Below are 24,847 nucleotides of genomic sequence, written 5' to 3' on the forward strand. Positions count from 1 at the left end.
AGAGAGAGAGAGAAAGAAAATGACATGATGGTCAAAACAGTTAAGTAAAGCAAAGCCCTACCAGAAAATTTAGTAATATTTTCTCCCTTATTTTCACATACCAAGAGGACAAACCTGCAGTCTGTAGCAGAATACCTACAAAAGCATTCAGTTACCCGAAAGGCAGAAAGTCTTGTTACCAAAAGCGGCTACTAATTTAATTCTGAGGAGAGAAACTTCTCAAGAACGCAGACATGTACTGTAAAGAGATTTCTCTTCATGTGTACACGCATGCAAACATGTATGCACACAGCTTGCACTTTTCCTCATTAATTTCTTCTACACAGCAGCTGTAAGTCTAACTTTAAATTCACTAAAATAATGAAGGAAATATTAAGAAAAAAAGGTTGTTTGAGAGCCAAAGTGATAGTGGAATCAAGAGCATGCAGCAGTTGGGCTATAAAAAACAAAATGCGCTGAACTACCTTGAATACCTTATGCCCTCCTGATCAAATTGCAAAATTAGTCAATGAAGTTTTTACTATATTTGGGCTCAGTAAAATATTTGACGGCATCTCAGAAAAAAATAACTTGAAAAATTAATTCAAGTTGGCTTGGCTAGAAGTACTGTCATACAACAGTATTAATAATAACATTAAATTTTATTCACGCAGCTCTTATCTGCTAGTACCATTCTCGGTAGTTCACAGAAACCTCCACACGTACTTGCACTGTAAAGACCGGCGGGTGAAGAAGGCAAAGCCGGGCCACCATGAACAGAAGCAGCAAATCACACTGCAAAAAGGAGGCCCGATCGGCTGCGCTCCCTTCGCCGGAGGCACTGCAATCCGCCGGCAGAGCCGGCCCGGAGTAAGACGATGAGGATGCAAACTTTGAAAATGTTCAGGAAAATGAGTTTTGGAGATAACTCACAGAAGGGAGCAGCGCCTAACGGAATGACTCAAACCAACCCGGACCAAGGGGTTCTCCGGCGACGAACGCCCTTCGGCTGAGGGATGCCCCAGCGCAAACTCCGGCGCGGCAGCACAGACCGGCCGACGGAGACGAGTCCCGCGCTGCCAGAGCAGAGGAGAAATGGTGCCGGGAGGTGCCGTAAAATGGCAAAAAAAAAAAAAAAAAGTCAGAGAAATTAGTTAGGGAGGCTAAAAATTGACAGTCTACTGTTGCCCTAAAATTAGCCGGGTTTTTTCCCCACATCTGTAATATTAAGTATGTCTCCTTGATTAGAAAAAAAAATAAAAAATAAAAATAAATAGGTAAGTTCTAGTTCTTACCCCGGGGGCTCGGGGCAGCGGGGGCCGCAGGCGAGCGCGAGCCCCGGCGAGGAGCCCCTCTGCCCGCAGGCCGGGCCCGCACGGCTGGGGGGGCCGGGCCCCGCCGTGGGTCTGGGGGAAGAGTGGGCAAAGAGCGGGGCGGGCCGCTTCCCTCCGCCCTTTCACGGAGGCTTTCGGTCAGCCAAGGTCCACGCGTCCGATTTTTCCGTCGACCTACGCGGTGGCGGCCACGTCTCCGTCCCTCCGGGCAGGGCCGCGGAGCGGCCTGGGGCCGAGCGCCGCGGGGCGGATCGGCCCCGTGGGACGGCGAACCTGAGAGGCGGCGCGCGTCCCTGCGCCGTGAGGAATGCTTCCTAGCCCAAGGACAGCAGCGATTCTACCTGCCTCTTTCCGTGCCGGCTCCACTTAGCGTAATGATTATTAAGACCTGTCAGCAGATACGAAACCAATGGCTGCAGCTCCACAGGCAAGCGCTCAGAAAGCCGCCGAGACGCCCCTGCTTACAGGTTTTCGTTATCCATCTGGAAAATTGCGGATGTCACAAGAGCTTTTAGAGCATCAAAATGAAATCGTCTTGTCAGCAACAAAAGGGACAGTTTCTTTACCCCGATCCCAGCAGCTGTCGCACTGCCGCAGGCTTGTGTGTGAGCGGCAGACGCTGCGCTGTGTCGAGACACAGATACCGCTCGCGCTGGGGGAGCCTTCGCCAGCTCGCGGCCCGCGCCGGATCACCCAGGCCCCGGGATCTCCGTCTGTGCCGCGCCAACTTTACGGCGAAGGAAAAAAAAACAGGGTCAAAGACAACAGCGGCTTTCCCCTCAACCCTGATTCTTGGCCCTTTTCTGACTTTTGACTGCATCAAAAGTCAAGCCTAGGAAAGGCCTCCAGTTTGCTGAGGAGGATAAATCACACCCTGGGATAAAGGGAAGCGAGTGGTACAGGGTCCCCGGTGCCACGCTCTGTTTCAGCTGGTTCAGATTGAACGAAAAGCAACCCAAAGCACTTTCAATCTAAAAATCCAGGTAGAGCCATCCATTTTCTCCGCCACAATTGTATTTTTTCATCTTCTTTATCGAAGCTGCCACACAACTTTGGCTCTGATGGCATCAAAGGCAGATCAGGCAAAACAGCTTTTCTGAAGGCTGTTCTTCTCAACGGGGCTCTGGACAAAGATGTTTTTTTCTTTTTCCACAGGCAAACCTCTCTCGGGTCGCAAAGTCAAGTCTTTCAGCAAGATCAGGGGGTATCCAGAAAAGCCACAAAACCACCTGCTGACACCAATGCACGCAGAATGCTGGGCTGCAGTGTAACGGTCCTAACATGAAATACCCTCTTCCAGTAAAGGTAATTAAGTCCTACAGCCGCTCAGCTGAGGTGAAGCAAAACAAAACAAAACAAAAACAAGGAAAAATCTGTTCTGCAGCTAATGCGGCAGCAGAGGATATGGGGAGAGAAGGAGGCCACGACACACGGGATAGCTGTGAACAGTAACTCCGTGTCTTCTCCTGCTGCAAGTCTGAGATGCAGGAGCAAAACTTCTTGCCAAAAAGCCTGAATGTAGAGCAAAGCACTTTAACAACTGGCAACTAGGCTGTGGCAAGATTTCATGGGTGCACTAGGCTCCGTAACTGGCACATGCTAGGTCCACTTGATGTTTCCCAATGCTTTCTAGAGCATCAGGACCTCACATGCAGAGCTCAAACGGAGCTCTCTGGTAAATTTAAGGGGCCAAAAGCAGCAAGACCTCCTGGCTCCCTTTCCTGAAACATAAGCCAGGCCCAAGAGGAACAACATCTCATCTTCCTTCATTATCCAAGGCTCTGACACCAACTGGAGACCAAAACAGAAATTGGATTATGACCGTCCACCCAAACACGTGATGTTAGAATCTAAAGGTGATTTTTTTCCTACTGTGCCAAAAATATTACCAAAGAACCTTCCTCTGTGTACAAGGCTGGGCATTTTCTGGTCCATTAATTTTTAGTAGCATAGTTGTAGATTGAAACGAGATGTCTGAGTATCACATAGGTTTCTGCACTATTCTCACCTTCATCAATAAAAATGCTAAACACTGGTACTGCTGCATAAGTTTCTTGGGGCTCTCCAGGATGTAGGCAGGCTTATTATTCCATGACAAAAGATGGAAGTTAGACATGAAACAAGCCTGTTAGATCATCCCATGCCCGCTGCCCTCTACAGTTCGCTTCATCAGTGCTTTCTCCACTTGAGGCTTAAACAGCCCAGATGACAGCTCCTAACCTTTTCCTTTGGAGCCTGTTGCACTGTCTTTAAGTTTCCAGGAACTTCGTAAAGCACATTCAGACCAAGTACAGAACCAAGCAACACAGTTTTCTTCCTTCTACATATTTCCCTTCAGAAACCCTGAATGTTTCACTTGCCAATCCTAGCATGTACATTGCATTCACCTTCCCAATTAGTCCTCCATTAACCAAGAGCTAGCCTCTCCTATCCCATGGCTTAAGGAAAGAGTGCTGAATCTCTGCAGCCCTGGCTAAACAAGGCATAAATCAAAAAGGATCCTACAGCAAGTGATGAGGAGGAAGAGAGGATGAACTCATCAAGGGCATCCTCCCTGAGGAACATTTATCAGCATTAAGAGTGGCAAAATCTTTTTCAAAGAATAATTGGACAACTGCAGTACAAACAAATTACAATTAAAATATTAATTAAAGCCCTTTGCTTCCTCCTACACTATCTTCCACCTTATTAAAGCCACATCAAAGTTGACACTTAGTTGCCTTGTTGTTGGCCACCTTCAGAGAGGCATTGAAGACTGCATGGGAAGTAGGGCTTGAGGAGACAATCTTTTCATCAGATCGGTCATATTGGTAGGAGAAAAAAAAAAGAAAAAAAAAACAGCCCATTTTTCTGCTGACTGTGGTACCTGTTCTGTAGATAAACAGAATTATTCAGAGTCTGTGCTGTCAATCCAGCATCTTTCACTAAAGCAAAATCATTAAGACAGACAGACATCGCAGAACTCCAAGCATTATCACAGGTTCAAACTAGAGAGGAAAGGAGCAGCCAGGTAGGAATAATGCTGCCAGAGATATGAAGTGTTCTGAGGACTAACACCTTCTCTGTGGTCCCTGGCACAGGCTGCTCTGATGATTGAAGTTAAACAGTGTTGAATTTCACAGCTATGGAAACAATGGACGCAAGCAGCTAAATGAAACACTAGCATGCCTCAGTCGCTTCTGAATCACAGTGGACAGAGGAAGTCTTCCTGAGTGCTCCAGCATAAGGGAAAGTGGCTGTGTCTTTTCTAATCCTCTTCCTCTGGAGCTGGATGCAAGTTTGTGCCCACGACATACCTGAAAGTAGAAGCCTAGCATGGTGCCACATGTGGCAAAGTCACCACCTCCTGCTGGTGCTCATTGACCCAGCAAGCCCTCTAGTCCTGCAGCTCCAACCTGCTGCCACTTGTTCACATTTTGCTGGGTGAAAAGGAGATGCCTTGGGAGCCTGGAACTCAAAAGTCTTTAAAATGGAAAAGAAAATCTGTTGATACCTTTCCACCAGTTCAACTGGAAGTTTACATCACACCAAATTACAGATAAATTGTGTGTCGCTTGTGTGGCTTTTGACATTCTCCCCCTAACATGCAAACTACTCATGAGATTCAGTAATGAGAGAACTGCTAAGGAAAAGCTGCCCTATAAAAATGCAGATGCTGTTGTTGGGCTCCTTTTGTGACTGGTGCACTCCAGGTCAAATATCCAACTGAAATTAGAGGAAGTGAATGTACCCGTGAGGCAGGAAGGTGAGGTGGGGAGGTCATGAAAATGGAAAACAGCAAAATGCACTGACTAGCTATTATAATTTCCTTTATAAATAACTTATCAATACTTCTGGGAGTGGGAAAATATTGTATTTCTGGATATAAACAGCTCCTGATCTCCTACTGACCCTTTATCCTGCAGGTTGCTTGAGGCATCTCTTCAATCCCCTCAAAGGGTCGTTCCTTGTCTCTTCTGGGCAACACAAAGTGTATCTGGCACGAAGATAGCAAGGCTGATATGAACTGTCTGTACTCGAATCTGGGCTAGGTAATTTCAGTTTTGTACAGTGGCTAGGCTACAGCAACAGCACTCTGCCACCTTTTGAAGGTCTTCACCATAATAACAAAGCTGGAAGCAAAGGAAATGGGATGTGAGCATTAACAGCTGATGTGAAAGTGGTTCTGCCTTTGCAGAACAGAAGACACAGAAGTCTTGGTCTTGTTCAGCATGCTAGATGGGGAGGTAGTATCTCTTGAAGGTTTATCAAGATGCCCAACTCCACAAAGCTACACTGCAGTTTTCCCTTATTGCACCAGTTAAGGACTGTATGCTTAATGGAGCATGAGGCACCTGCCAGTTCAGAGGTGTTTGCCTTATCAACTTGAAACCACTAAATAAATACATTAATAGCACAAACTGAACTTCAGCAGAGTATAAACAGGCATTTATAGAAAGAAGCCCCAGTGAAACCCCATGCCCTTTCAATCTACTTCCCAGGCAAATAAAACCAAGTAATACTGAGCACAAGAAGTACTTCTAGGGGTTTTTCAAACAAATAGAAAGATACCAACAAGGAAAGGCCTTGACCTCAATGCCAAGCACTCTTTCTGCCTGCTGATTTCAAGGAAATCGAAAGGAGTTCAGTGCCTCAGCACCGTGGGGTGGGAGTCTTGCGTTTTATAGCAGTGGGTTCAAAGAAAGCAACAGCAATCAGCTCTCTACCAGCGGTTTAGGACTGTTCAGTGCACATTGAGTGACTGTGGTTAGTCAGGGTTTTTAATGTACAGCTGTTACTCTCCTGTAGCCATGGCAAGACTAGATGACACTACTTTGCTCTCTCTTTTTTCCTGCTCCGGCTACATGACAGAATCCCAAGAGGATAAAATAAAAGGGCCTCAATCACAGGTTTCTGCTTGCAATTAACCCTGAAGATACAGCCTCCCTAAGCTGCAGATTATTTTTTTTTCATTCCTATACAACTACAAATAAATAATCAGACGAAAAAACAACTAGCACATTATTGTAACCAGACCTGGCCCAGGCAATGTAGATCAGAATTAAGTCTCATCTGAAAGGTAGGTCATGTTTTTTGTGTATTTTTCTGCCTTTAAAGCTGCAGTGATAATTGCATGATGGAGGAGGAAAGCAAAAAAGAGAACCAAAAAACAAATCAACACAACCAAAAAGCCAAGCAGCTAAGATATCTTTGCAGGAGCTAGTCCTCTTGAATCAGAACCCTGGAATTGTTCTGCAATCGACTCAGTGGACAGTTACCATCTGTTTATGGAAAAAAAATGTTAATAACCCCCAATCATAATCAAATAGGCAACCACTTTACTTTAAGTACCTATTAACTAATGCTAAATTACAATGGAACAGCTCTGCAAGTACTTCTGACATTCACATGCACATCAGCAGCACCAGCACTCTGGTCATGGCCATTAGAACAAATACCAAATGAATTGATAGTGATGTGGTTCCTAAAACATTACAGAAAGTGTGGGCATATTTACTGTTCTCTTTTTTTCTCTCCCCCCACCTCCTTGTTGATTCTGCCTATTCAGAAAGAAAATATGGATACGTATTGGTACAGACATGCAAACAACCACCAGCAGCAGACCCCATGAAAGCTAATTCCCACGTGTTTTGTTTTGTATTCTAGGCTGAGTTTCCCCATGGATTCTCTAATACCCAGAAAGGCTCAAAGCATTTCCATCAGTGGAGCATTACCAGAGTTGTCATCCCCTGCTTTGCCCCCTATTTCCATGATGCCTGTAAAAATGTAGCATCTCTTAAGTCCTCCCCCCTCTCCTCTGACTGGAAGTGGCCAGCAGGTCCAAAAGCTGCTGTAGAAAGAGAGGAAAAAACAGGCAGCCGGCTTTGTACGCACACACACTTGCACACACACACACACATAGACACAGTGAGATCATACACCTTATTTCTTTACAAAATCAGATTAAAATGCAATGGATTTTCAGAAGCTGTAACTAAGTCTGAACCATTAGCTGGCACTGTCTCCACTGAGGAAGAAACCTCATTTAGAGAATATAAGTAGTTTCTAATCTCAGAGCCCAAAAAACAGTTCATCTCAGCAAAATGACAGGTACTCTTGTCTCTGGATTTTCTCTAGCATCTTTCTCTCCATATCTTTGTAAACTTTTTTTTTTTTTTTTTTTTTTAAGTTGTGCAGCACCAGGAATACATCACTCAAATATGCATGAGCATGACTTCTTTATCCCAAGGCACTTGCAAACATAAAAAAAAAAACAGACAAAAGGAGCATATATATTACTCCATCAAGCTAAGCATTTATATAGCCTCCATCACTGTGCCATCCAAACACTTTGTTAGTCCCAGGATTTGTGTGTTGTTATTATTGTATTATGTAATTTCATTTTTGTTAGTCCTACGACTTCTGCGTGACTTTTCATTATATTATGAAATTTAATTTCCCGTCATCTGCTGGGATTATATTTGGGATGGGAAGACTTGGGTTTACAAGATTTCCTGGTTACAAGCCTGACCCCAGAAGGTGAGGTGTAAAACATTCCATCCCCAGAGGGTGGCCAGGAGACCTGGGACACAGAGCCCTGAGTCCAAGTAGGCGACAACTGAGAAGAGGATGCAGGACTTCTTGCTCCCAGGCTGTCCATTCAAACTCTAAAATTCACTCCCCTTGGAGTAAATCGAAGGGCCCCAGCTCCCAAATCCTTGCTCCGCTAGATCTTGTTCCTCTTTCTACACTAATAGAAGGTTTTAAAAGCATCTCAGTTCCTCCTCTGGATAACCTCTAGTCAACAATTAAAGTGCATATCTGTGACCTCAATGTTTCTTGGTTTTTGTATTCACTTTCCTCTACTGCCTCTGTATTCTCCATGTAACACTACATTTCACAGAGCCGCTTTGTTTGCTATTGTCCTTCTACCTCCACCACTCCAGGTCTGGTGATCCCGCAGCCCCAACAGCTGCCGATAGCTGCTTCAGCCACCTCCATATCGCCCAGCCGCATGAGCCAAAGTCAAAAGAGAGCCAGAAAGGGGACCTGACATCTGTGATCCCATGTTAATGAATGCCCTCTCTGGAGGAAGCAAGGAAAGGCAATGATGATGGCACACAGCCAGCCTCCACAAGCTTAGCCGAATGACGCCAGTGAGCCAGGAACACAGTACGTTAGAGCCCACTTAACAAGGAGCTTTTGTTGATGGCCTCTGCTGCAGCCTGTCTATTGTGCACTTGGCAGGGCAGGCATTTCACAGCTTTGCTGTTGGCTGTATCAGTAGCCGGGTCGTAACCAGGCTGGCAGCTGTGCCAGGGCTCCTGTGTGAGTGTCCGAGGGTGCTACCAGTCAGAGGGGAACACATGGGGACACCCCATTCTTTTGTAGACTGCCACCCAGCACATGTGCCTCCAAATGCCCCGAGACGCAGTGACCACTTTTTCAGCAAAGGCAGCTGGGATATTGCCCACTTTGCAGCCAGTTACGTCACTTCTACAGACTGGCAGGTAATCCAGACTTCCTCAGGTGCACTTTCCAGACCAACCTAATCTCCAGCCTTGTCAGTCCAAGCACAGTCCTCTTTCTCTAGCAGAAAAGCTTTCTGCTTAACTGCTAGGAGATGCAAGAGAAGAGAAACATGCTCATAGAGACTCACGAGGTACTTTGGGTAACACATCTAACATGAGCACACAATGTTCTGTGGCTGTGACAAAAACAACAGGAAAAAACCTGCTTCCACAATCCTGCCAAGCTGAGATTTCAACAACAAGTAGCAATACATCAGCTGGCTATGAACAGTTCCTGATTCAGAGAATGAGGCACTTTCCTCAAAAGACTCAGGGTTTAGATTTTTTTCTTAGTAAATGATAACATGTTGAGTGCCATACAGGATGGCTCCTTCCCAAGAATTAAATGATAACGGGTGATCCAGAGGAAAGTGCAAGCTCAAAAGAGATGTAGAGGTGGTTGCCATATGTGTTGCATCCAGTATATCAGGATAGAACACGGCAGGACTTCTATGTGAGCCTTAGGAGAAGAGATCAAGATCACTAAGTGATTTGATGATTTGGACAAGGTCATCATCCTATGAGCAGGGAGAAGAAAAGGAACAGCAGGCCATTAGCAGAGTGAAACAGGAGACACTAGGGGAAAGAGCCATCCAACATGCACAGGACAAACAAAAGCTTGAAAGTATAATTGCCAAGCTGGGACCACCTGCAACAGCTCAGATGAGACCCTGAAGGAAATTAAGGAGAGAGCTGGGCTCTGGGGTCATGGACCTGCAGAGAAGCAAAGGAAGAGAGGACTGTGATATTGTCCGAGGCGGCCAAAAGTAAATAAGCTATAGCTACCAGGGCAGGTCATGGCTGGGGTACCACTACGCATCTTGGCCACTGCACGAGAATGGAAGTGTTGCATTCATGTCATGGATGCAGAAGTGGCAAGGTTTAGTAGCAAGCCTGACACAGGAAGGGAGATATAAGTCAAAGAGGTAAAGCCTTGTACTGTGGCAGTTGACACTGGCACTATAGCAGAGGAAAAAAAGCAGAAGCAGAACAGACACAGGGGAAAGCAGGATGCTCAGAGCTGCTTCTCTGTGCATGTGATAGACAGTTAAGGCTGTGCAGAGCAGGAGAGTCTGAGGGGAACAGAACTCAGGTAGCATGAGTAGCGAAAGCACGGAGGGGAAGACCTGCCAGACACTGTGCAGGTAGCTGGGCCGGTGGGAACACAGGATGCTACAGTGTAATTTTTTTACTAAGGCCAATCAGCCTAGGAAGCTGGCTGGGCAGTGCCAAGACTTCTATTGCAGATCTCAAGAAAGCAAGGGGAGCCGTTGTCTCTGGTGCAGGTATGTCAGCAGGAGCACATCTGCACTGACCACCCTCATGCCCTGGCAAAACCTCATCCATTTCCCAACTGATGCCATGCAATCTCTGAGGCCACAGTAATGCAGCAGCAATCATTTCTGACAGGCCACCCACACTGGTGCCTGTGACTTGTGCTTGGTTAAAGCTAGAGATACTTTCCTTGATTTTGAAGATATATTTAATCTCTGCCAACTGTCTCTCTAAGCAATATTAGATAAAACTTCTAGAAACTTTGCAGAGCTATTGTTCAATGTCAGAGCTGGAAGAAATACAGCATAGTGAAGAGGAAGAAGGCTTTTCTAGCTAAATATTTTTGCCTCTCAAGCACAGCACACACAAGGACACATCACTGCACACCTCTAGTTTCCAGGAACTCAGAATATCCATTAACATGCTTATCTGAACCCCTCTAAACATGTGTGTACATCTGTTCACCAAAACTGGTTACTCACATAATGGTTATTTCTCTTTGATTCTCCCATTAGGATCAAAAAAAGTTATTCTTCTTTTTCATATCTCCAAGTCCCATCAGTGGCAAATACCCAAGCACTTTACAAGTGTTCTCTGACAAATCCCACCAGAAGGCATGTAACATCATCCCAATTTTACAGATGGGGAAATTAAAGCAGAGACAGAGGTTAAGACAGCTAATTGCCTCCGGACGCAAAGTGAGTCAGTAGAAGAGCTGGGAATTGATCCCAGGAATCATGTCTTCCATTCCTCTGCTCCACCCACCAGTTAGTACACCCTTCCAGATGGTTCCTATCATTGGACATATGCACTAAATATTGCTAAGTTGGTGTAGAATATTTGCTATTTAATTTAAAGTCATGTCTTCCATCTCCATAGGATGAGTAGGGGAAACGCCAGCCAGAATCCCATCTGGACCCACTCAGGAAATGTCTCTAAAGCAAACAAAGATCTAGGCAAGCAAAAGAAATTTTCCCAAACTTATCAATCTGCCCTACAGTGCAGACCCCAGCAAGGCTAGGAAATAGGCTGCACTCATGAGCCTTTGAAAAACTGTTTTACCAGAGTCTGTCTTCATAATGGTGTAGGCATAAACCACCAAGTAGGCTGGTAACTACATTGTCCTGTGAAGTCTCTTCCTCCGACCTTCACTGGGCACCACAAATGCTCCCAAACTGGAGATACAAGCAAAGGCACAAAAAGCAGATGACACAAACCAATTCACTTTTTCTGGTCATTAGCTCCAGCAAAAAAACAAAACAGCAGTGGCACTGGGAGGCCAAAGAGACAAGCTCCACATGGCAAATATCAAATGCCTTCTCCCTTTGCTATCACTTCCAAGAACACCTAAACCAGCTCCTAGGTGGATGGTTGTGAAGCAGAGAAGGAAACTTTCCAACAGCGATGAGGCAGGAAGAGACCTTCCACACTAAGATCTGCCAGCTTTCCTAGCATGGACCTTACAAATGCAAAGTAGCATCTCATCCTCATTTACAGGCAGACAAAGATGTGGTGTGCCTGCCTTTCCAACAGAAACCAAAGCAATTTCACATCCTTCTGTTCCTCCTTCATACACTGCCTTCTGCACCAAGTGCAACATAAAGGGAAAATCATCTATTATCAGGCTCACAAGAAAAAACTTGTCCAAGCATGTACTCTTCTGAGTGCAGACACCTTGATGCATAGGCCAGAGGAAGCAGACTCAAAGCTCTTCTGAGGGGAAACTGTGGGTGCAATTTTATGCATTAATAAGGAAATGCACTGTTCATCATTAACACACATGCATGCTTCTCCCCACCTTAACCTTAACACCTGCAGATCAGAAACACTAATCCCCTTATCTCTGTTGCTCTCTAAACAATAAAGAGAAGAAGGTTGGACAACCATCTCTACAGAAGGTTTTGCACTAACACTGACAACACAGGAATAAAACCGCAACACCTTTCCATGTGGGCTATACGAGCTGGGCAATCCAGGAAAGTGCCTCCTGCTAGAAGGAAGCTACTGCACATACCTTTCATCCCAAACTTGGACCGCCGGCCATACTTGTTGATCATAATAAAGAGGACCACCAAGAGGACACAAGCAAAGGCTGCCAGTCCAACTGCTATGGAAACCTGAAAGGAATGAAACAGAGTAAAGGCAGAAGAATTCAGAAGTCTAGATTGGAAATACAGGCACCTCCTTGCTCTGTTACCCTTCCTGTAGACTCATATCACCTGCTGTGGCCATGTGGGTACCAGCAGTGGAGAAAAACGCAAGTGAAAGCAAAGAGCTCTGGAACAACTCAGAAGTTTCATGGGCTGTTTCCACTACTGCCAGGTTGGAGCACTCTCTATCAACAGTGCTGTTCAGGCAGTAATTCTCCCCAGCCTCACACTACGCACATCTGTAGGGAGAGAGGACCTCTGCTCCTCTGTCTTCCTAAAAGCCTGGTCTTTCCCTCACCACATGAGGTCCTGATCCACCTCTTGTGACACCACCACCACGCTGTGATGTCACAGCAGCAAGGCCATACTAACCTGATATGGAACAAGCAGGAGCAGCAGAGATTTTTTCTATTAAAAGCGCTCCTGTCTCCATCCAAACAACCCTCAGGAGAAAGAACGAGGGAAAGTAACACAACAAAAAGAAAACAGAAGAAATGAAGTAGAACTGCTTTTTTTTCTCCAAAATATTTGTTTTTTCTGGAGCCTCCAACAGCTCCCAAATTATTGCAACTTTTAAAAGTAAATATTTATACAACAGCATCCACAGTCCTCCACTGGAACTGTGGCCCCACTGTGTCAAGTGTATGAGCATAGAAAAGAAACCCTCGCTGCCCTAGAGGGTTTTCAGTTCAAAACTTATTTTAATATTTTTGGATATTTATTCCTTCAAGCCTTTACTCAATATACTTTTGCTGCACTTATGTAAACAACAATTTTTTTGACATTTTGCCAATGCTACTTCTGTACGGGATCTTGTGTTTCATTTAGACCTGGCTTCCTTTTCACAAAACTGTGTTTTGTTATTATTGAAAACACATCATTTAACCAAAAAATAGTTATTTCATTTTGCAAGATTTCCCTATTTTCATACCTAATCTATAATATTATTAAACTTTTTATTTTACTATATCCTATTTTCATCTCCCAGCTTATTTTCTGTATCATATATTTAATAAACAGTGCATATTATTACCATAGTCCCAATTTTCAAGGCTTTCATTTCAACCATAAGATAATTTAAGCTGGATGCAAATTAAAACTAAGGTGGAATGAGTTTTGTTTATTCTGTTAGTATTTGGCGGGTTTCAAGATCCTAAAACTTTCACAAAATCAGAACAATTGTATAACATTAACTTTTCTTCAGTAGTTGTACACCCAATATATATATATATATTTTTCTACCTGGAATCTGCAAATGGAAGAAATGTTGAGATCTGGTAAGCTCTGGGCTTTCTTTCCTTTTTCACTTGCAGCATGCCCTGCAGAGCAGGCAAGGGGGCAAACTGGCATTGACAATACAAATTAAGCTAGATTTGAGGCCCTCACAGGGCTATCCTTAACTGTTTCATAATTCCATGAAACATGCAATTGACTGTTTGTTCTCCGGGTGCTACATTTTATTAGAAGGAGAATTTCTGAACACTGCCAGCAGCAACTTCACAGGATGCCTTGTTTCAAAGGCCTCCCTAGTCCTGCACCGCAAACCCAAGAGGCTCACATGATTCGTGTCAGCATTTTGCTTGCCTGGTGCAAGCTGCAAAATCCTTCTGATTGTTGGCTGTCTTGTATCACAAAGGAAGAGCTTTTGCTTGCAAACATCTACTGAGATGTTTTGATAGCAGCAGCAATGTAAATACTGTGTCACATTAACAGGAAACACACACAGAATAGTTATATAAAGAAGAGGACAAAACTCACCCCAAAAGTGTCCTCCTCTGGTTTGTGGGTGACAGTGATCGGTGGAGTGGGACTCACTTCATAATCACCAACTGAAACCAGAACACCAAAGACAGAACATTCAATGTGCATCCCATAGGACTCTCAAGGCACCAGCATGTCCCCAGGGGCAGTTCCCTACCTAACAAGATCCCATTCACCCCTAGAAAAAGTTGTAGCTTTTTGTTTCAGGAGGCAATATAGCCAATTAGCAGAGAGAGTTCTTTGGCTCCTGTTACTACAACGCTGCATAGGACAGCAGAGGAAATACAGATCAGGACACTGCTAATGCCACTCCAAGCTTATAAATGAGAAACACTAGTGTGTCTACTGCCCCAGGGTAGGTAGCCTTCACCCTGAGCCATCTCCTAGAGCTTTCAAAAATCTGCAAGGCTAAACAGTACTAAAAGTGACTGATTCTAGCAGAACTTGATCCAAGGAAACAGCTATTTGGATGTTTTGGGGAAAATAAATAATATACATATAAGAGTAAAATCTGGTGAGGAAACACTATGGTTGAGCCCCACTTCTCTCCTCCTCTCTACAGTATATTTTGCACATCACAAAATCGTAGAATGGTTGAGGTTGAAGGGGACCTCTGGAGACCATCTAGTCCATCTAGCTGAGGAGGTACTCTTGTCTCTTTATCCAGGTCATTGATAAACAAGTTGAACAAGACTGGACTGACCCCTAGGGGACGCTACTAGCTACAGGCTTCCAGTTAGACTCCGTGCCGATGATCACAGCCCTCTGAGCTCTGCCTTTCAGCCAGTTCTCAATCCACCTCACTGTCCACTCGTCCAACCCACACTTCCCGAGCTTACCTATGAGGATGTTCTGGGAGACAGTGTCAAAAGCCTTGGTGAAGTCAAAGTACACAACACCCACTGCTCTTCCCTCATCTACTCAGCCAGTCATGCTGTCATAGAAGGCTATCAGACTGGTTGAGCATGATTTCCCCTTGGTGCATCCATGCTACTACTCCTACTACATGTGTCATGCCACACAACTGTTTGAGGGATTGGCCAGCAGGAATCCGGTTAAGACACCTTTCTACCACATCACCATCAGCTAGTAGAACTTTGTGCTACTTATGCCTGGCCATGCCATCTAAGTCCCCAAAGACCTCTTTTCATTTCTACTACAGTAGACAATACACATCTCCTTGGATCTTACTGATCAGCCACACAGCCAGCTATGAACAAAGACCAGTCAGGCAAGCCAGTCACATTCCTACTATGAAAACGTGTGTGCTAACATGACAATGCCTGCTTCCCCTTCTCCTGGGAGGGACCCTTCCTCAGGACCTCATACAAGCAAAACAAGCATCTTCCAAGCTCTAGAGATTGTACTGCTGATCAACAATCCCCCCTAGTATATTGCTCATAAATAGGAAAGCCGGAGCTTTGCAGCAACTTCGGCTAACCTGCACTGGGACTTCCTGACTTTCCCTCCAGGAGCACACGAATCACAGAGGAAAACAAAACAGAATGCAAAATGCAAAGAGGCACTTACTTGAGACAAAGTTATCTGTACTCTCTGCAGAAAGGACAAAGAGAGAAACAAAACAGTTAGCAGCACCATAAAGGGAGAGTGGTCTCATTCACCACCCCTCCCAGCCACACTCTGCCACCCCATGAGCCCTGGAGAGAACCCAAAACACCTCATAATTTGTCCTGCTTGACAATTGTAACTGGAAATCTCTCCATGATGTGCCAGTGGGATGTGCTGGAGGTCAGGATCAACCGGACATTTGCTGCTGTATAGGGCCTTGGCCTAAAATAGGAGGGGAAGGATGTTGCTGCAAGGCCAAAATGGAGAACAATTAATACCACATACTGAAATTTTCAGTGGCTGTTAAACAATTCCTCTTTCATTAGCGCTGATACCAAGAAGGCAGAGTGGTCCCCAGGATGCCAGTCTTGTGCCTGCTCTGTGCTCTTGGCAGGCTAGTGCGAGGCTCTCTTGGCTCACCCTTTCCTCTCCCCAAGAGCCCTGCTGCCTTGCACACTTGCCCTGCTCTTGTAGCAGGGAAGGGAGAGGAGCTGGATGTGAGCAATTTTTCACCCAGCTGGGAGCCTTCCTTTGGCTCTTCCAGTAAAGTATGCTAGACACCTGGGGCCAGTGAGGGAGAGGGTTGGGGGGGCAGCAAGGATAAATGTACAGAGGAAAGAAGCAAATTTTGCCTTGCACAACACTTCATTTCAGCATAAAGTCTTATAGAGACAAGGACCAGCTCCCAGGGAGGACAGATCAGCTTGGGATGGGAGTTAAGAGGAGATACTTCGTAGCCCCCCCAAACTCCCATCAAGTCACTATCATGAAGGCTAATAGCATCTGTACTAGGTGTGGAGCTGCTGGATGCCCCACTGCCAGTCACTCACATTGGCAACCTGACTCCTTCAGTCTATTCAGTAAAGCTCCTTCAGCTCCAGAGACAGCCAAGGTCCCAGATGAGGAGGTCTAAAGCTCTCAGTTACATTCTGTTTACATAGCATGAGAACAATGTCAGCTTTCAATTTACTCGCCCATGTAAGAAATTGAGCCTGATATTAACAGGCGTTTACACAGCTTTGCTGGCAGAGAGCTGCTGAAAGGATGTTGAAATGTTCATGTTAAAGTACGGCTGAGGTTTGGAAGGGAATCATAGAACAACCCCGGGGTGACAAACATGGCTTTCCAAATGAGGGGAAAAAACCTGAAAAAATATTTTTGTTTCAAGTAGAGTAGAAGCAAGTTTTCTTGGCTTTTGCTAGCAAGAGAAAATGATTAAGGAAGAAATATTTCATTTAGAGAGTTTTATATATATATATATTTTAAATCTATTAAAATGGACAGTCTAGTCATAAAATATTTGTTTCTTCTACATTTTGTCCTTTTCATTTTTCTTTGCTGAACTAAGCAAATTCAATAGAAATACACAAAAAGTTTTTCCCCCCCTTTTTTTTTTTTGAAGCATAAAACATAACCAAGAAATTTTGGCCAGCTTGAGTTCTGTGGAAAGTTCCCAAAGAACTGAAAATTCATCAAGAGGGAGATAGGTAAGTTAACCTTTGTAGATTAAATAAGGACATGGTAGCCCATGGTATAGATGCCAATGACAACATGCAATGAGATTTTGAGTGGAAGCTGAAGCAAATCTCTCCTTGGAGACATGTGCCAGAGGGGTGACAGCTCCAAGGGCTGTAGCATTGTGGAGAGGCATGATATGGCACGTCAGCTCCCATTTAACTGCTACTTGCGCCTTTCACCTCTAACTTGGGAAGTGCCACGTGGCACAGTACCAACAATAGTGACAACTTCTGGATCTAGACAATGTGCCCAAGGTTCTTTTTCCATGCTGACATGAAGCCTTCCAGAAACTATGATTTCATTAATTAATACTAATAATCTCTTCCTGAATAGTTACAGCAAGATTCTTGCGTGTGTGAGTATCTATAGGCAATAAACTTCTTCAATGAACCACACTGGGGAATCTTCAGCCTGACGTTTTCTGGAAGAATCTACCTTCAAATAGTAAATTATAAACATCAGCTGTATTAAGTGTTAATGTCACCTTCAGCAGTGAATGGAGCAATGAACTTCAAAGAAAGTAAATTACATCCTGGATTACACTGAGAGGGTCTGCCTGAATGAGGAACAGCTTGGGACTTTGGATCAGAGGGAATAAAAGAAATGGATCATTTCCTGCAAGAAGATGGTTCAGGGTCTGTAAGTACTCTACACACATAACACATACAAGGCATGGGTGAAGATGTTTTCACAAGGGCAACATTTTATGTATACTTCACATAAAAGCATTCTCCCAGAGCCTTCAGCACAAGAGGCTCTCCAGATATTAACGTGCCTTCCCACATCACAGTGTTTCCACAACCAACTCTCCAGAACAACAGATCTGCCTCCTTTTCTGGAGGTCCAGCACCTATTTAGTCGTCCTCGTTTCACAAGCAGAGATATTGAGTCACATAAGCGGGACCTGACAAAGCTGAGACTGTAAACCTGTGTCTCTCTATGCCCACCTACATTTCATAAGCTGCTCTTCACCCCCAGCAGCAAGAAACATAAATAGGTCAACTAGCCAAAGAGGGCATCATCCTTGAAGCTTGAATACAAATTTTTCACACTCATCTATATCAGTTCATTTGTTCGATTGTCAGATCTTCAAGGCAGAGATTTAGGTTTACGTTTACGATATCTGACCTGCGGGAAAAACTCTGTGTACATATACAGTGTGATATAAATAATAAATGAGACTACCATTGGTATTTTTCTATATTTAGAAAATGTCCTATTTTGCTGGATTTTCTTGGGCTGCAGAGGCCAATTTAGAGCTGCCACTTTCTCATGGTGCTGTTCCTGAAGGCAGTAGCAAGCACAGTTCATAACTCTGTGGTGGCTAGCATGGAACTGCAATGCAGAGAGCAGATCAAGACCCTCCACACTCCTACAGAGCCAGCAGATCGTTACAGAAATCTCTGTTGAACTCCCCAGAGCTAGATCTCCATGTCCTCAAATATTTTCTTGCAATTAAGCCCTACTGATTCAATGGGGAATTCCAAACCATTGGCTAAGAAAATCTGGCAAACAGCAGATGCAGAGCAACTTATTGAGCCATTAAGATTTTTTTTTTGTAGGAACTGTCATCCTGAAGTTACATGTACCATATTTAAAAAGAAAACAAACCTGACACTACTGCATCCAGCTATAATCATTTCACAAAGGAGAATACAAAGAAAAGAGTTACACCACTTTAAGAGGCTTGCTTTCTTTAGTGTATAATTAGCAATCAGATAGAAGAATTTTACCATCAAAAAAGTGAGCATCCTCTTTGGGAGTCCTCTGGAGAGATCTGAAATAATCAACCTATCCTACATTTTTCTCTCTCTGAAGTCTCTAAAGGTCTCTAAAGGTATTTTTAAATAATTAAAAAATTATTGCAGAATCTATTACAAAACAAACAAACAAAAAATAAACCAGTTGGTCTCTTCCTTCTCGATGAAATTTGGCCTGACTTCTGCCAAAGCTCGAGATTAAATTCTTCCTCTTGATCTGAAGAAAGTAGGATTTCCTGCTGTGAAAGTGCTCTGGGAGCTCACTTCCTACACTAATCCATGCTACATGGCTGATCAAAACCAAGGCTCCAAACACAACATTACACTGACAGGTTTCAAAAAAACCATGAACACAGGCTCACAATCTTGCGCAGCTGCTGAAAACTCCCCAATACTGAAGTTACACTTATTGCCTCATCTAGTGTTGTATGTACACCAGTTCTGGCATCCCAGACAGATGCCAGTTTAGATAAAACTACACATTGTCTCATGCTTGCACCTCAAAGACTTCAATGGATCTCATTCTCCTTACATCACCTTTCTGAATTTTTGTGCAGTGTTGATCACTGAGTCAAAGAGTTGTTATGATACCACTTTGATAGTAGACTCATACTTGTCAGAAAAAATAAAACCTCTAATGGTCCTCTCTTCCAAATTTCAGCTCAGAGAAAGACCAGCTTGGTTTAGGTTGCTCAAGGCCTTGAATAGATACAAGGATCACTGGTGGGCACATATTAACATCTTTGGATTGCAACTGTAATGATATAAATGGAATATCCTACCTGGAAAGGGCTTTTCAAGGAAGTGTCCTTTAATGGTTTGGTTGGCTGAGCCCAGCTGGTTGGTGGCCACAATTGTATAGTTGCCATTGTTGTAGTGAGTGGGTTTGTTGAAGAGCAGGCAGCCCTCTGACACTTCTCCTTGTTGGTAGAACTCCATGTGGATGATCTCTGTCTCCCGGAGGACCTGGCCATTGTGCAGCCAGTGAAGGGTGGGAGCTGGGTTTCCATGCACTGCAAATGCAATGCAGTGCTCCAGGTGCAGCACTGGCTCCTCCAAGGTTAGGATGCGAGGGGGATCTAGCAAAGAGAAAAAAGGCAGTCACAGCACTCCACTACCCACATCATCTCTCTGTGCACCATGGAAATTAAGACCATTGAGATGATAACTTCCATAATCCCTTGCTCCTTCTACCTTTCCTGCGGATGGCTGCAAAGGAGGAGTGCTGAGCCACAAGAACTGCTCCAGCTCCACAGAAGGATGATCTGAACCATAGCCAGCTCTCTCGGGCTTGTGAACAAGTGTTGGGTTAACCACAGTGCCGGTCCCCCTGCTAACTTAGAAATAATTAAACTTGGAGTTGCCCAGGCCATGCTGCTATTGCTGTGGTCCTTCCCCCAAGGGATCACACTAAGGCAGCACGTTCACATTAATAAGAACCCTTCAACGTAGCATGTTACACATGTGTCAGGTGCCTACAGGGGCTCTCCAGCTGTTGGTACTCAGCCATTCAAGCAAATATCCTTCAGTGGCTCTGTGTCCTTGGGGGTTTTGACTGCCTGCATATCCTAACCCTTGAACATCCTCTAGGGGCATATTAATCAGAGGGAGAAGAGTGTAAGAGCAGAAAGAGAAGCTGAGACTCCACCTGCAATTTAAAGCACGTGCATTGTCTCCCTCCTGAGATATCCAAAAATTCAAAAGTTGCTCTGCCATCATTTCTGAAACCCCAATTACAACATCTAGGTGTAAAGTCCCAAACTCTGAGGCTGGCAAGATGTGAACTAGAAGAACAGTTTTGTGGAGCAAAAGACACAAAAGGATTTACACCATCCTCAAAACACTACTTTCCCCGACAGCATCAAACTGCAAAGACAATCTATTGGGTATCCAAAGAAACAACAAAGATGCACCAACTTTGACCCATTTTTTGGAAACAAACAAAACAAAACAACCCCTCTCCCCTTCCCCCCTAAAAAAAAAAAAAAAAAAAAAAAAAAAAAAAAAAAAAGTGAATTTTTCAGACAATGGAGAGGGTAGGAAAGAACAAGGTGCAGAGCTATTGGGGGCTGAGCAAGATTTTCTCAACGACGCTCGGGTAGGTTGACCACAAAGCTGCATCTCAGTCATTTAGTTTCACTTGTAAACCTAGATCTGAATGTGGCTTATTCACATCTTTCTGGCAAGGAAAATACCAAAACAGGCATCCACCTACACACAAAAACCCAGATCTTTTCAGCGTGAAATTGCAGCCTGAGTGATGGGTCTGGGCAGTGAGAGCAGGGGCAGCAGAAACTGTCAGCAGCTTAGAGGATTACATGGGTGAAAATAGGCATTGGCATGATACTATTTAAAGTGTGAAGGAAGATATGCTCAAGTGCAGTGTGCAAACACACACCTGCTAACTGATCATGCCTGAGCTGATGTGAACTTCAAATACCTGCATTCTTCAATGCATCATTTTTACTTTTTGGGAGGAGGGTGAAAGAAATAAAGCATTTCCTCTCTTCTTTCTAGCATTCTGAGACTGCCTTATCTTTACAGGACCCCGTAGTTCCTGCACTGCACTAGACATGTAACACATACGGGTTCACCCAGATTAGCTAGAATGACTCAAGGGTCTCCATGGTTAGGTGATGGGATAGATTTCCAAACCACAGACATAGAACAAATGTTACAGACATAGCAACATATAGTAAATCTTAGCTGCTTGAGAGAGCAAAGCTGTGTAAACTTCCCCTTAAGGTCAGGTTTGTGTGAAGTTATATTAGAAAGCAGAGCAAAAGTTTAGCTACTTGCAGCTAAAAGTGAACAGTTGAATTCGATGTGTGTGTGTGTGTGTGTGTGTGTGTGTGTGTGTGTGTGTGTGTTTACACGATGTTTACTGTTTAACTTTATAGGAACAGATCTGGAAGGAAGGAATAGCAATCTCTGAAATCAGAGGCAAAATTTACAGTGGCTTTTGTAAAGCTGACATTTAACCTCTCAAATACCATCAGAGTGAGCCACTTCATGTTTGTAAACAGTTTAGCCCCTCCGTGGCTTTTCCTCATTCATGGATCTTCCATGAGCTGGGTGGAGGTGTGGGACTAATGCTTCTTGCCTGGTGTATCTTTGCTATAACGGAAGTATCTGGAAAGCAAAAATAATGGCTCCAAAAAGACAGCTGTGCTAGGATCAGCCTCCTTCTGGCTGTGGTCAGCTCCTAATTTTCATCCAAAAAAGCTGTACATCACAGCTAGCAACTGGTATGTGTATTCACATGGTTCCTTGAGTAGTCCTCCCCTCCAGCCTCCAACATGGTCAAGGTCTCCCCACCACTACTTACAGTAGACAGTGAGCAGCACACTGGCATTGCTCATGCCCACCACGTTCTCGGCAATGCAGGTGAGCAGGAACCCATTGTCCTCACTGGTGACGTTCACCAAGGTCAGATTGATGGCATGAACATTGGTCCAGTTGAGGTTGGTCTAAAAATCCCAGAGAAACATACAGGCAGAAATCAGTCTCCTGCCCCCAGAAGCTAAAGATTTCAACTTCCACATAAAATGCAGAGTCTCTAGCATCCAGGGAAAATTAGGATTTGGGTGAGGGAGCTGTTTCTTCACTTAAATAAGCACACCATATCCTGTAAGAGTAACTACTGGGAGGGGGAGGAGAGTCACAGTATTGAAGCAATAATAAACATTGTTTGTGTTTAGAAAAGCTTGCTTAGTAGCATGTTTCAGCTGCAGCTATTGCAAGTACTTCTACAATCAGGTAGTCTCATTAGAGGAGTTATGAGTTAAGATTTAGTTGAGGAACACTGAGCTATCACATCTTCAATTTTCTGCTATAGAAAGGGAAAGTTTTTCTACCTGCAGTACCCCTCAGGTAGCCCTCAGGTTCTCATCATGGCTAGGGGATGGCCTTTATTACCCATCAGATACAATGACTTACTTGCTTTTCTTCCACAGCACTCTTCAGCATCTATCCAAGCCCACTGTCCCGCACACAATGACTTGGCAAACTTGCAGTGGCTGCAACACATTCCTGTGTCAGGCACAGGCAGCTCAGCAGCTCCTTGGTCCCTACCTGGTGAGTATTGATGGAGTGAAGATCCGCGACAGTCCAGTCCACGTCAGGCAGTGGTGAGCCTGAGCCGTTGCAGGTGATCACAGCATTCTCCCCTTCCCTTACTGTCAGGTTCACGTGGCTCACACTGATCTCGGGGAGGTCTGAGAGAGGCAAACACCAAGACACTTAGGTACGGAGCAGCATTTATTGCAGCCAGCCACAGGGTTCACATGTATGGACATGGATCCTGCTGAGCTGTTTCTCAAATAGGCCTCAGGTCATGACAGAGCTGTCTCCAGCATCCAGGGGTAAGGAGCAGCATGCAAAGGTAAAGAATTGCCCCATCAAGGAAGGGAGGGGTATGGAGACTGAATGGAAGGCATGCACACAGAGGACATGCTAGCTGAATCACTGGAATCAAAAAGGCTATTCCCCCTCACACAAACACCCTCCCCTTCTCTTCTAATCTCTCTGAAGTTGCTCTTGAGGGCAGTCACCTGGGAAGGGTAAAGTTTCATGTGCTGGGAGAAGATCCAAAGCCTTCACCACCTCTGAGGACACAGCACAGAGCACTGAGTACTTTGAATGAGCAGAGTATCCCTCTAATTTATAACAATCAAGACAAGATGACCAAGAACATGTCCTTATATTAACTGCAGCTCTCCTAATAAAAGGTGCCCTTGCTCTTCCTCTGAAGTGGCAAAGATTCACTGATTTATAGCAGCTCTGATTTACACCTCTTCCATATTTGTTGCCACAGGCGCCAAATATGCTCGCAACGTGCCACAGACAGTGCTAGTCACAAGAAGGGCATACAGCCCTTTTTGCCTCAAGGAGGCTTCTTAGGCTCACTGCAGAGACAACCTGGGTAGGGGAAAGGGGGGGAATTGGCTGGTGGTCCCCTCCCATAGGGGATACGTCCCACTGATGTGGAGCCATTGATGGGAATACCCAGCCTTTCATTGCCATCTGGGCATGATAGCAGGAGGGAAGCAATGCTGCATAACAGGGCAGGAATGGGATCCCAAGGAATGGCACCGGTCTGGAGAGCAGCAAGGTCACACTGTAGCCACTTTCTCTGAAGTCTTTGATCTGACATTCAAAATTGAGTTCAAAAGAGTGAGCTGCTTTCTTGTTTTCACTTCTGTCCCCAAGAGGATCTCGGTGATTCGGGGGGATGCCAAAAGGCAGCAAGGAGACCGTGAGTCAGGTGCCTGGTGCGCTGGCCAGGCCACAAGAGGAACTCTGCTGGTCCAAGGTCCTGGTCTGCAGGTCCAAGGGATCAGCACAGCAGCAGACAAGAGGGAACACATCAAGTTCTGATGGTCTCCCCCAGTCCAGCTGGCATCAAACCTGGCCATAGCGAGGCATGCCAGCTCTCAGGACTAGAAAGCAGAGACAAATGGAGCCTTGTTAGAATGACCCTTGAGTCATTTTAGTGCTCAAACAGAAAAGCTCTCCCCTGGAGGAAAGCATATCTGCAGAGCTCCTTTCTCTGCTAGGGGACTACAGAATCAGGGGAGATGCTCACCCTACACACCAGAACATTTGCGTTCACAAATGAGCACCCTGCTATCCACTCAAGTCTAATAATACCATAGATGAAGTCACCTCTCCTCCCTTCCCTGATCCCTAAGGATTTTTTTTTTTTAATCTTTGAAGATTATTCTTCCCATTTGTGGAGGAAATTACAGCGGTCTCTCAAATCTTTTTAGCTCATCCAAATGCAGGCACACTTTGGCTAATTTCCAGAGCTTAATAAAGGGACATTGTGAACTTGAAAAAAATCATACAAATACAATTGTGCATGCTGTTTCTCTACTACTGCTACAAGAAACAAAACAAACAAAACAAAATTCCTAGAACTAAGGGAGATCATCAGGAAAAAAAAAAAA

General features: G+C 44.6%; 1 protein-coding gene across 6 annotated transcripts in view; it reads right to left on the reverse strand.

Moving 5' to 3' along the window:
* The window catches only part of NTRK3 (neurotrophic receptor tyrosine kinase 3), a 232,473-nt gene that overhangs the window by 133,631 nt on the left and 73,995 nt on the right, over window positions 1–24,847 (reverse strand). For 3 of the 6 annotated variants that reach the window (XM_062583546.1, XM_062583548.1, XM_062583550.1), the window contains 6 exons: window positions 22,971–23,113; window positions 22,225–22,366; window positions 19,679–19,975; window positions 15,580–15,603; window positions 14,047–14,117; window positions 12,153–12,255 (listed from right to left, as the gene is read on the reverse strand). In XM_062583546.1, the coding sequence (XP_062439530.1) occupies window positions 12,153–12,255; window positions 14,047–14,117; window positions 15,580–15,603; window positions 19,679–19,975; window positions 22,225–22,366; window positions 22,971–23,113 (780 nt within the window). The remainder of the gene's footprint in view (window positions 1–12,152; window positions 12,256–14,046; window positions 14,118–15,579; window positions 15,604–19,678; window positions 19,976–22,224; window positions 22,367–22,970; window positions 23,114–24,847) is intronic. The other 3 variants (XM_062583549.1, XM_062583547.1, XM_062583551.1) reach the window with 1 other exon arrangement.

The sequence above is a fragment of the Rhea pennata genome, chromosome 10 (assembly GCF_028389875.1).
Source record: "Rhea pennata isolate bPtePen1 chromosome 10, bPtePen1.pri, whole genome shotgun sequence".
NCBI lineage: Eukaryota > Metazoa > Chordata > Aves > Rheiformes > Rheidae > Rhea > Rhea pennata.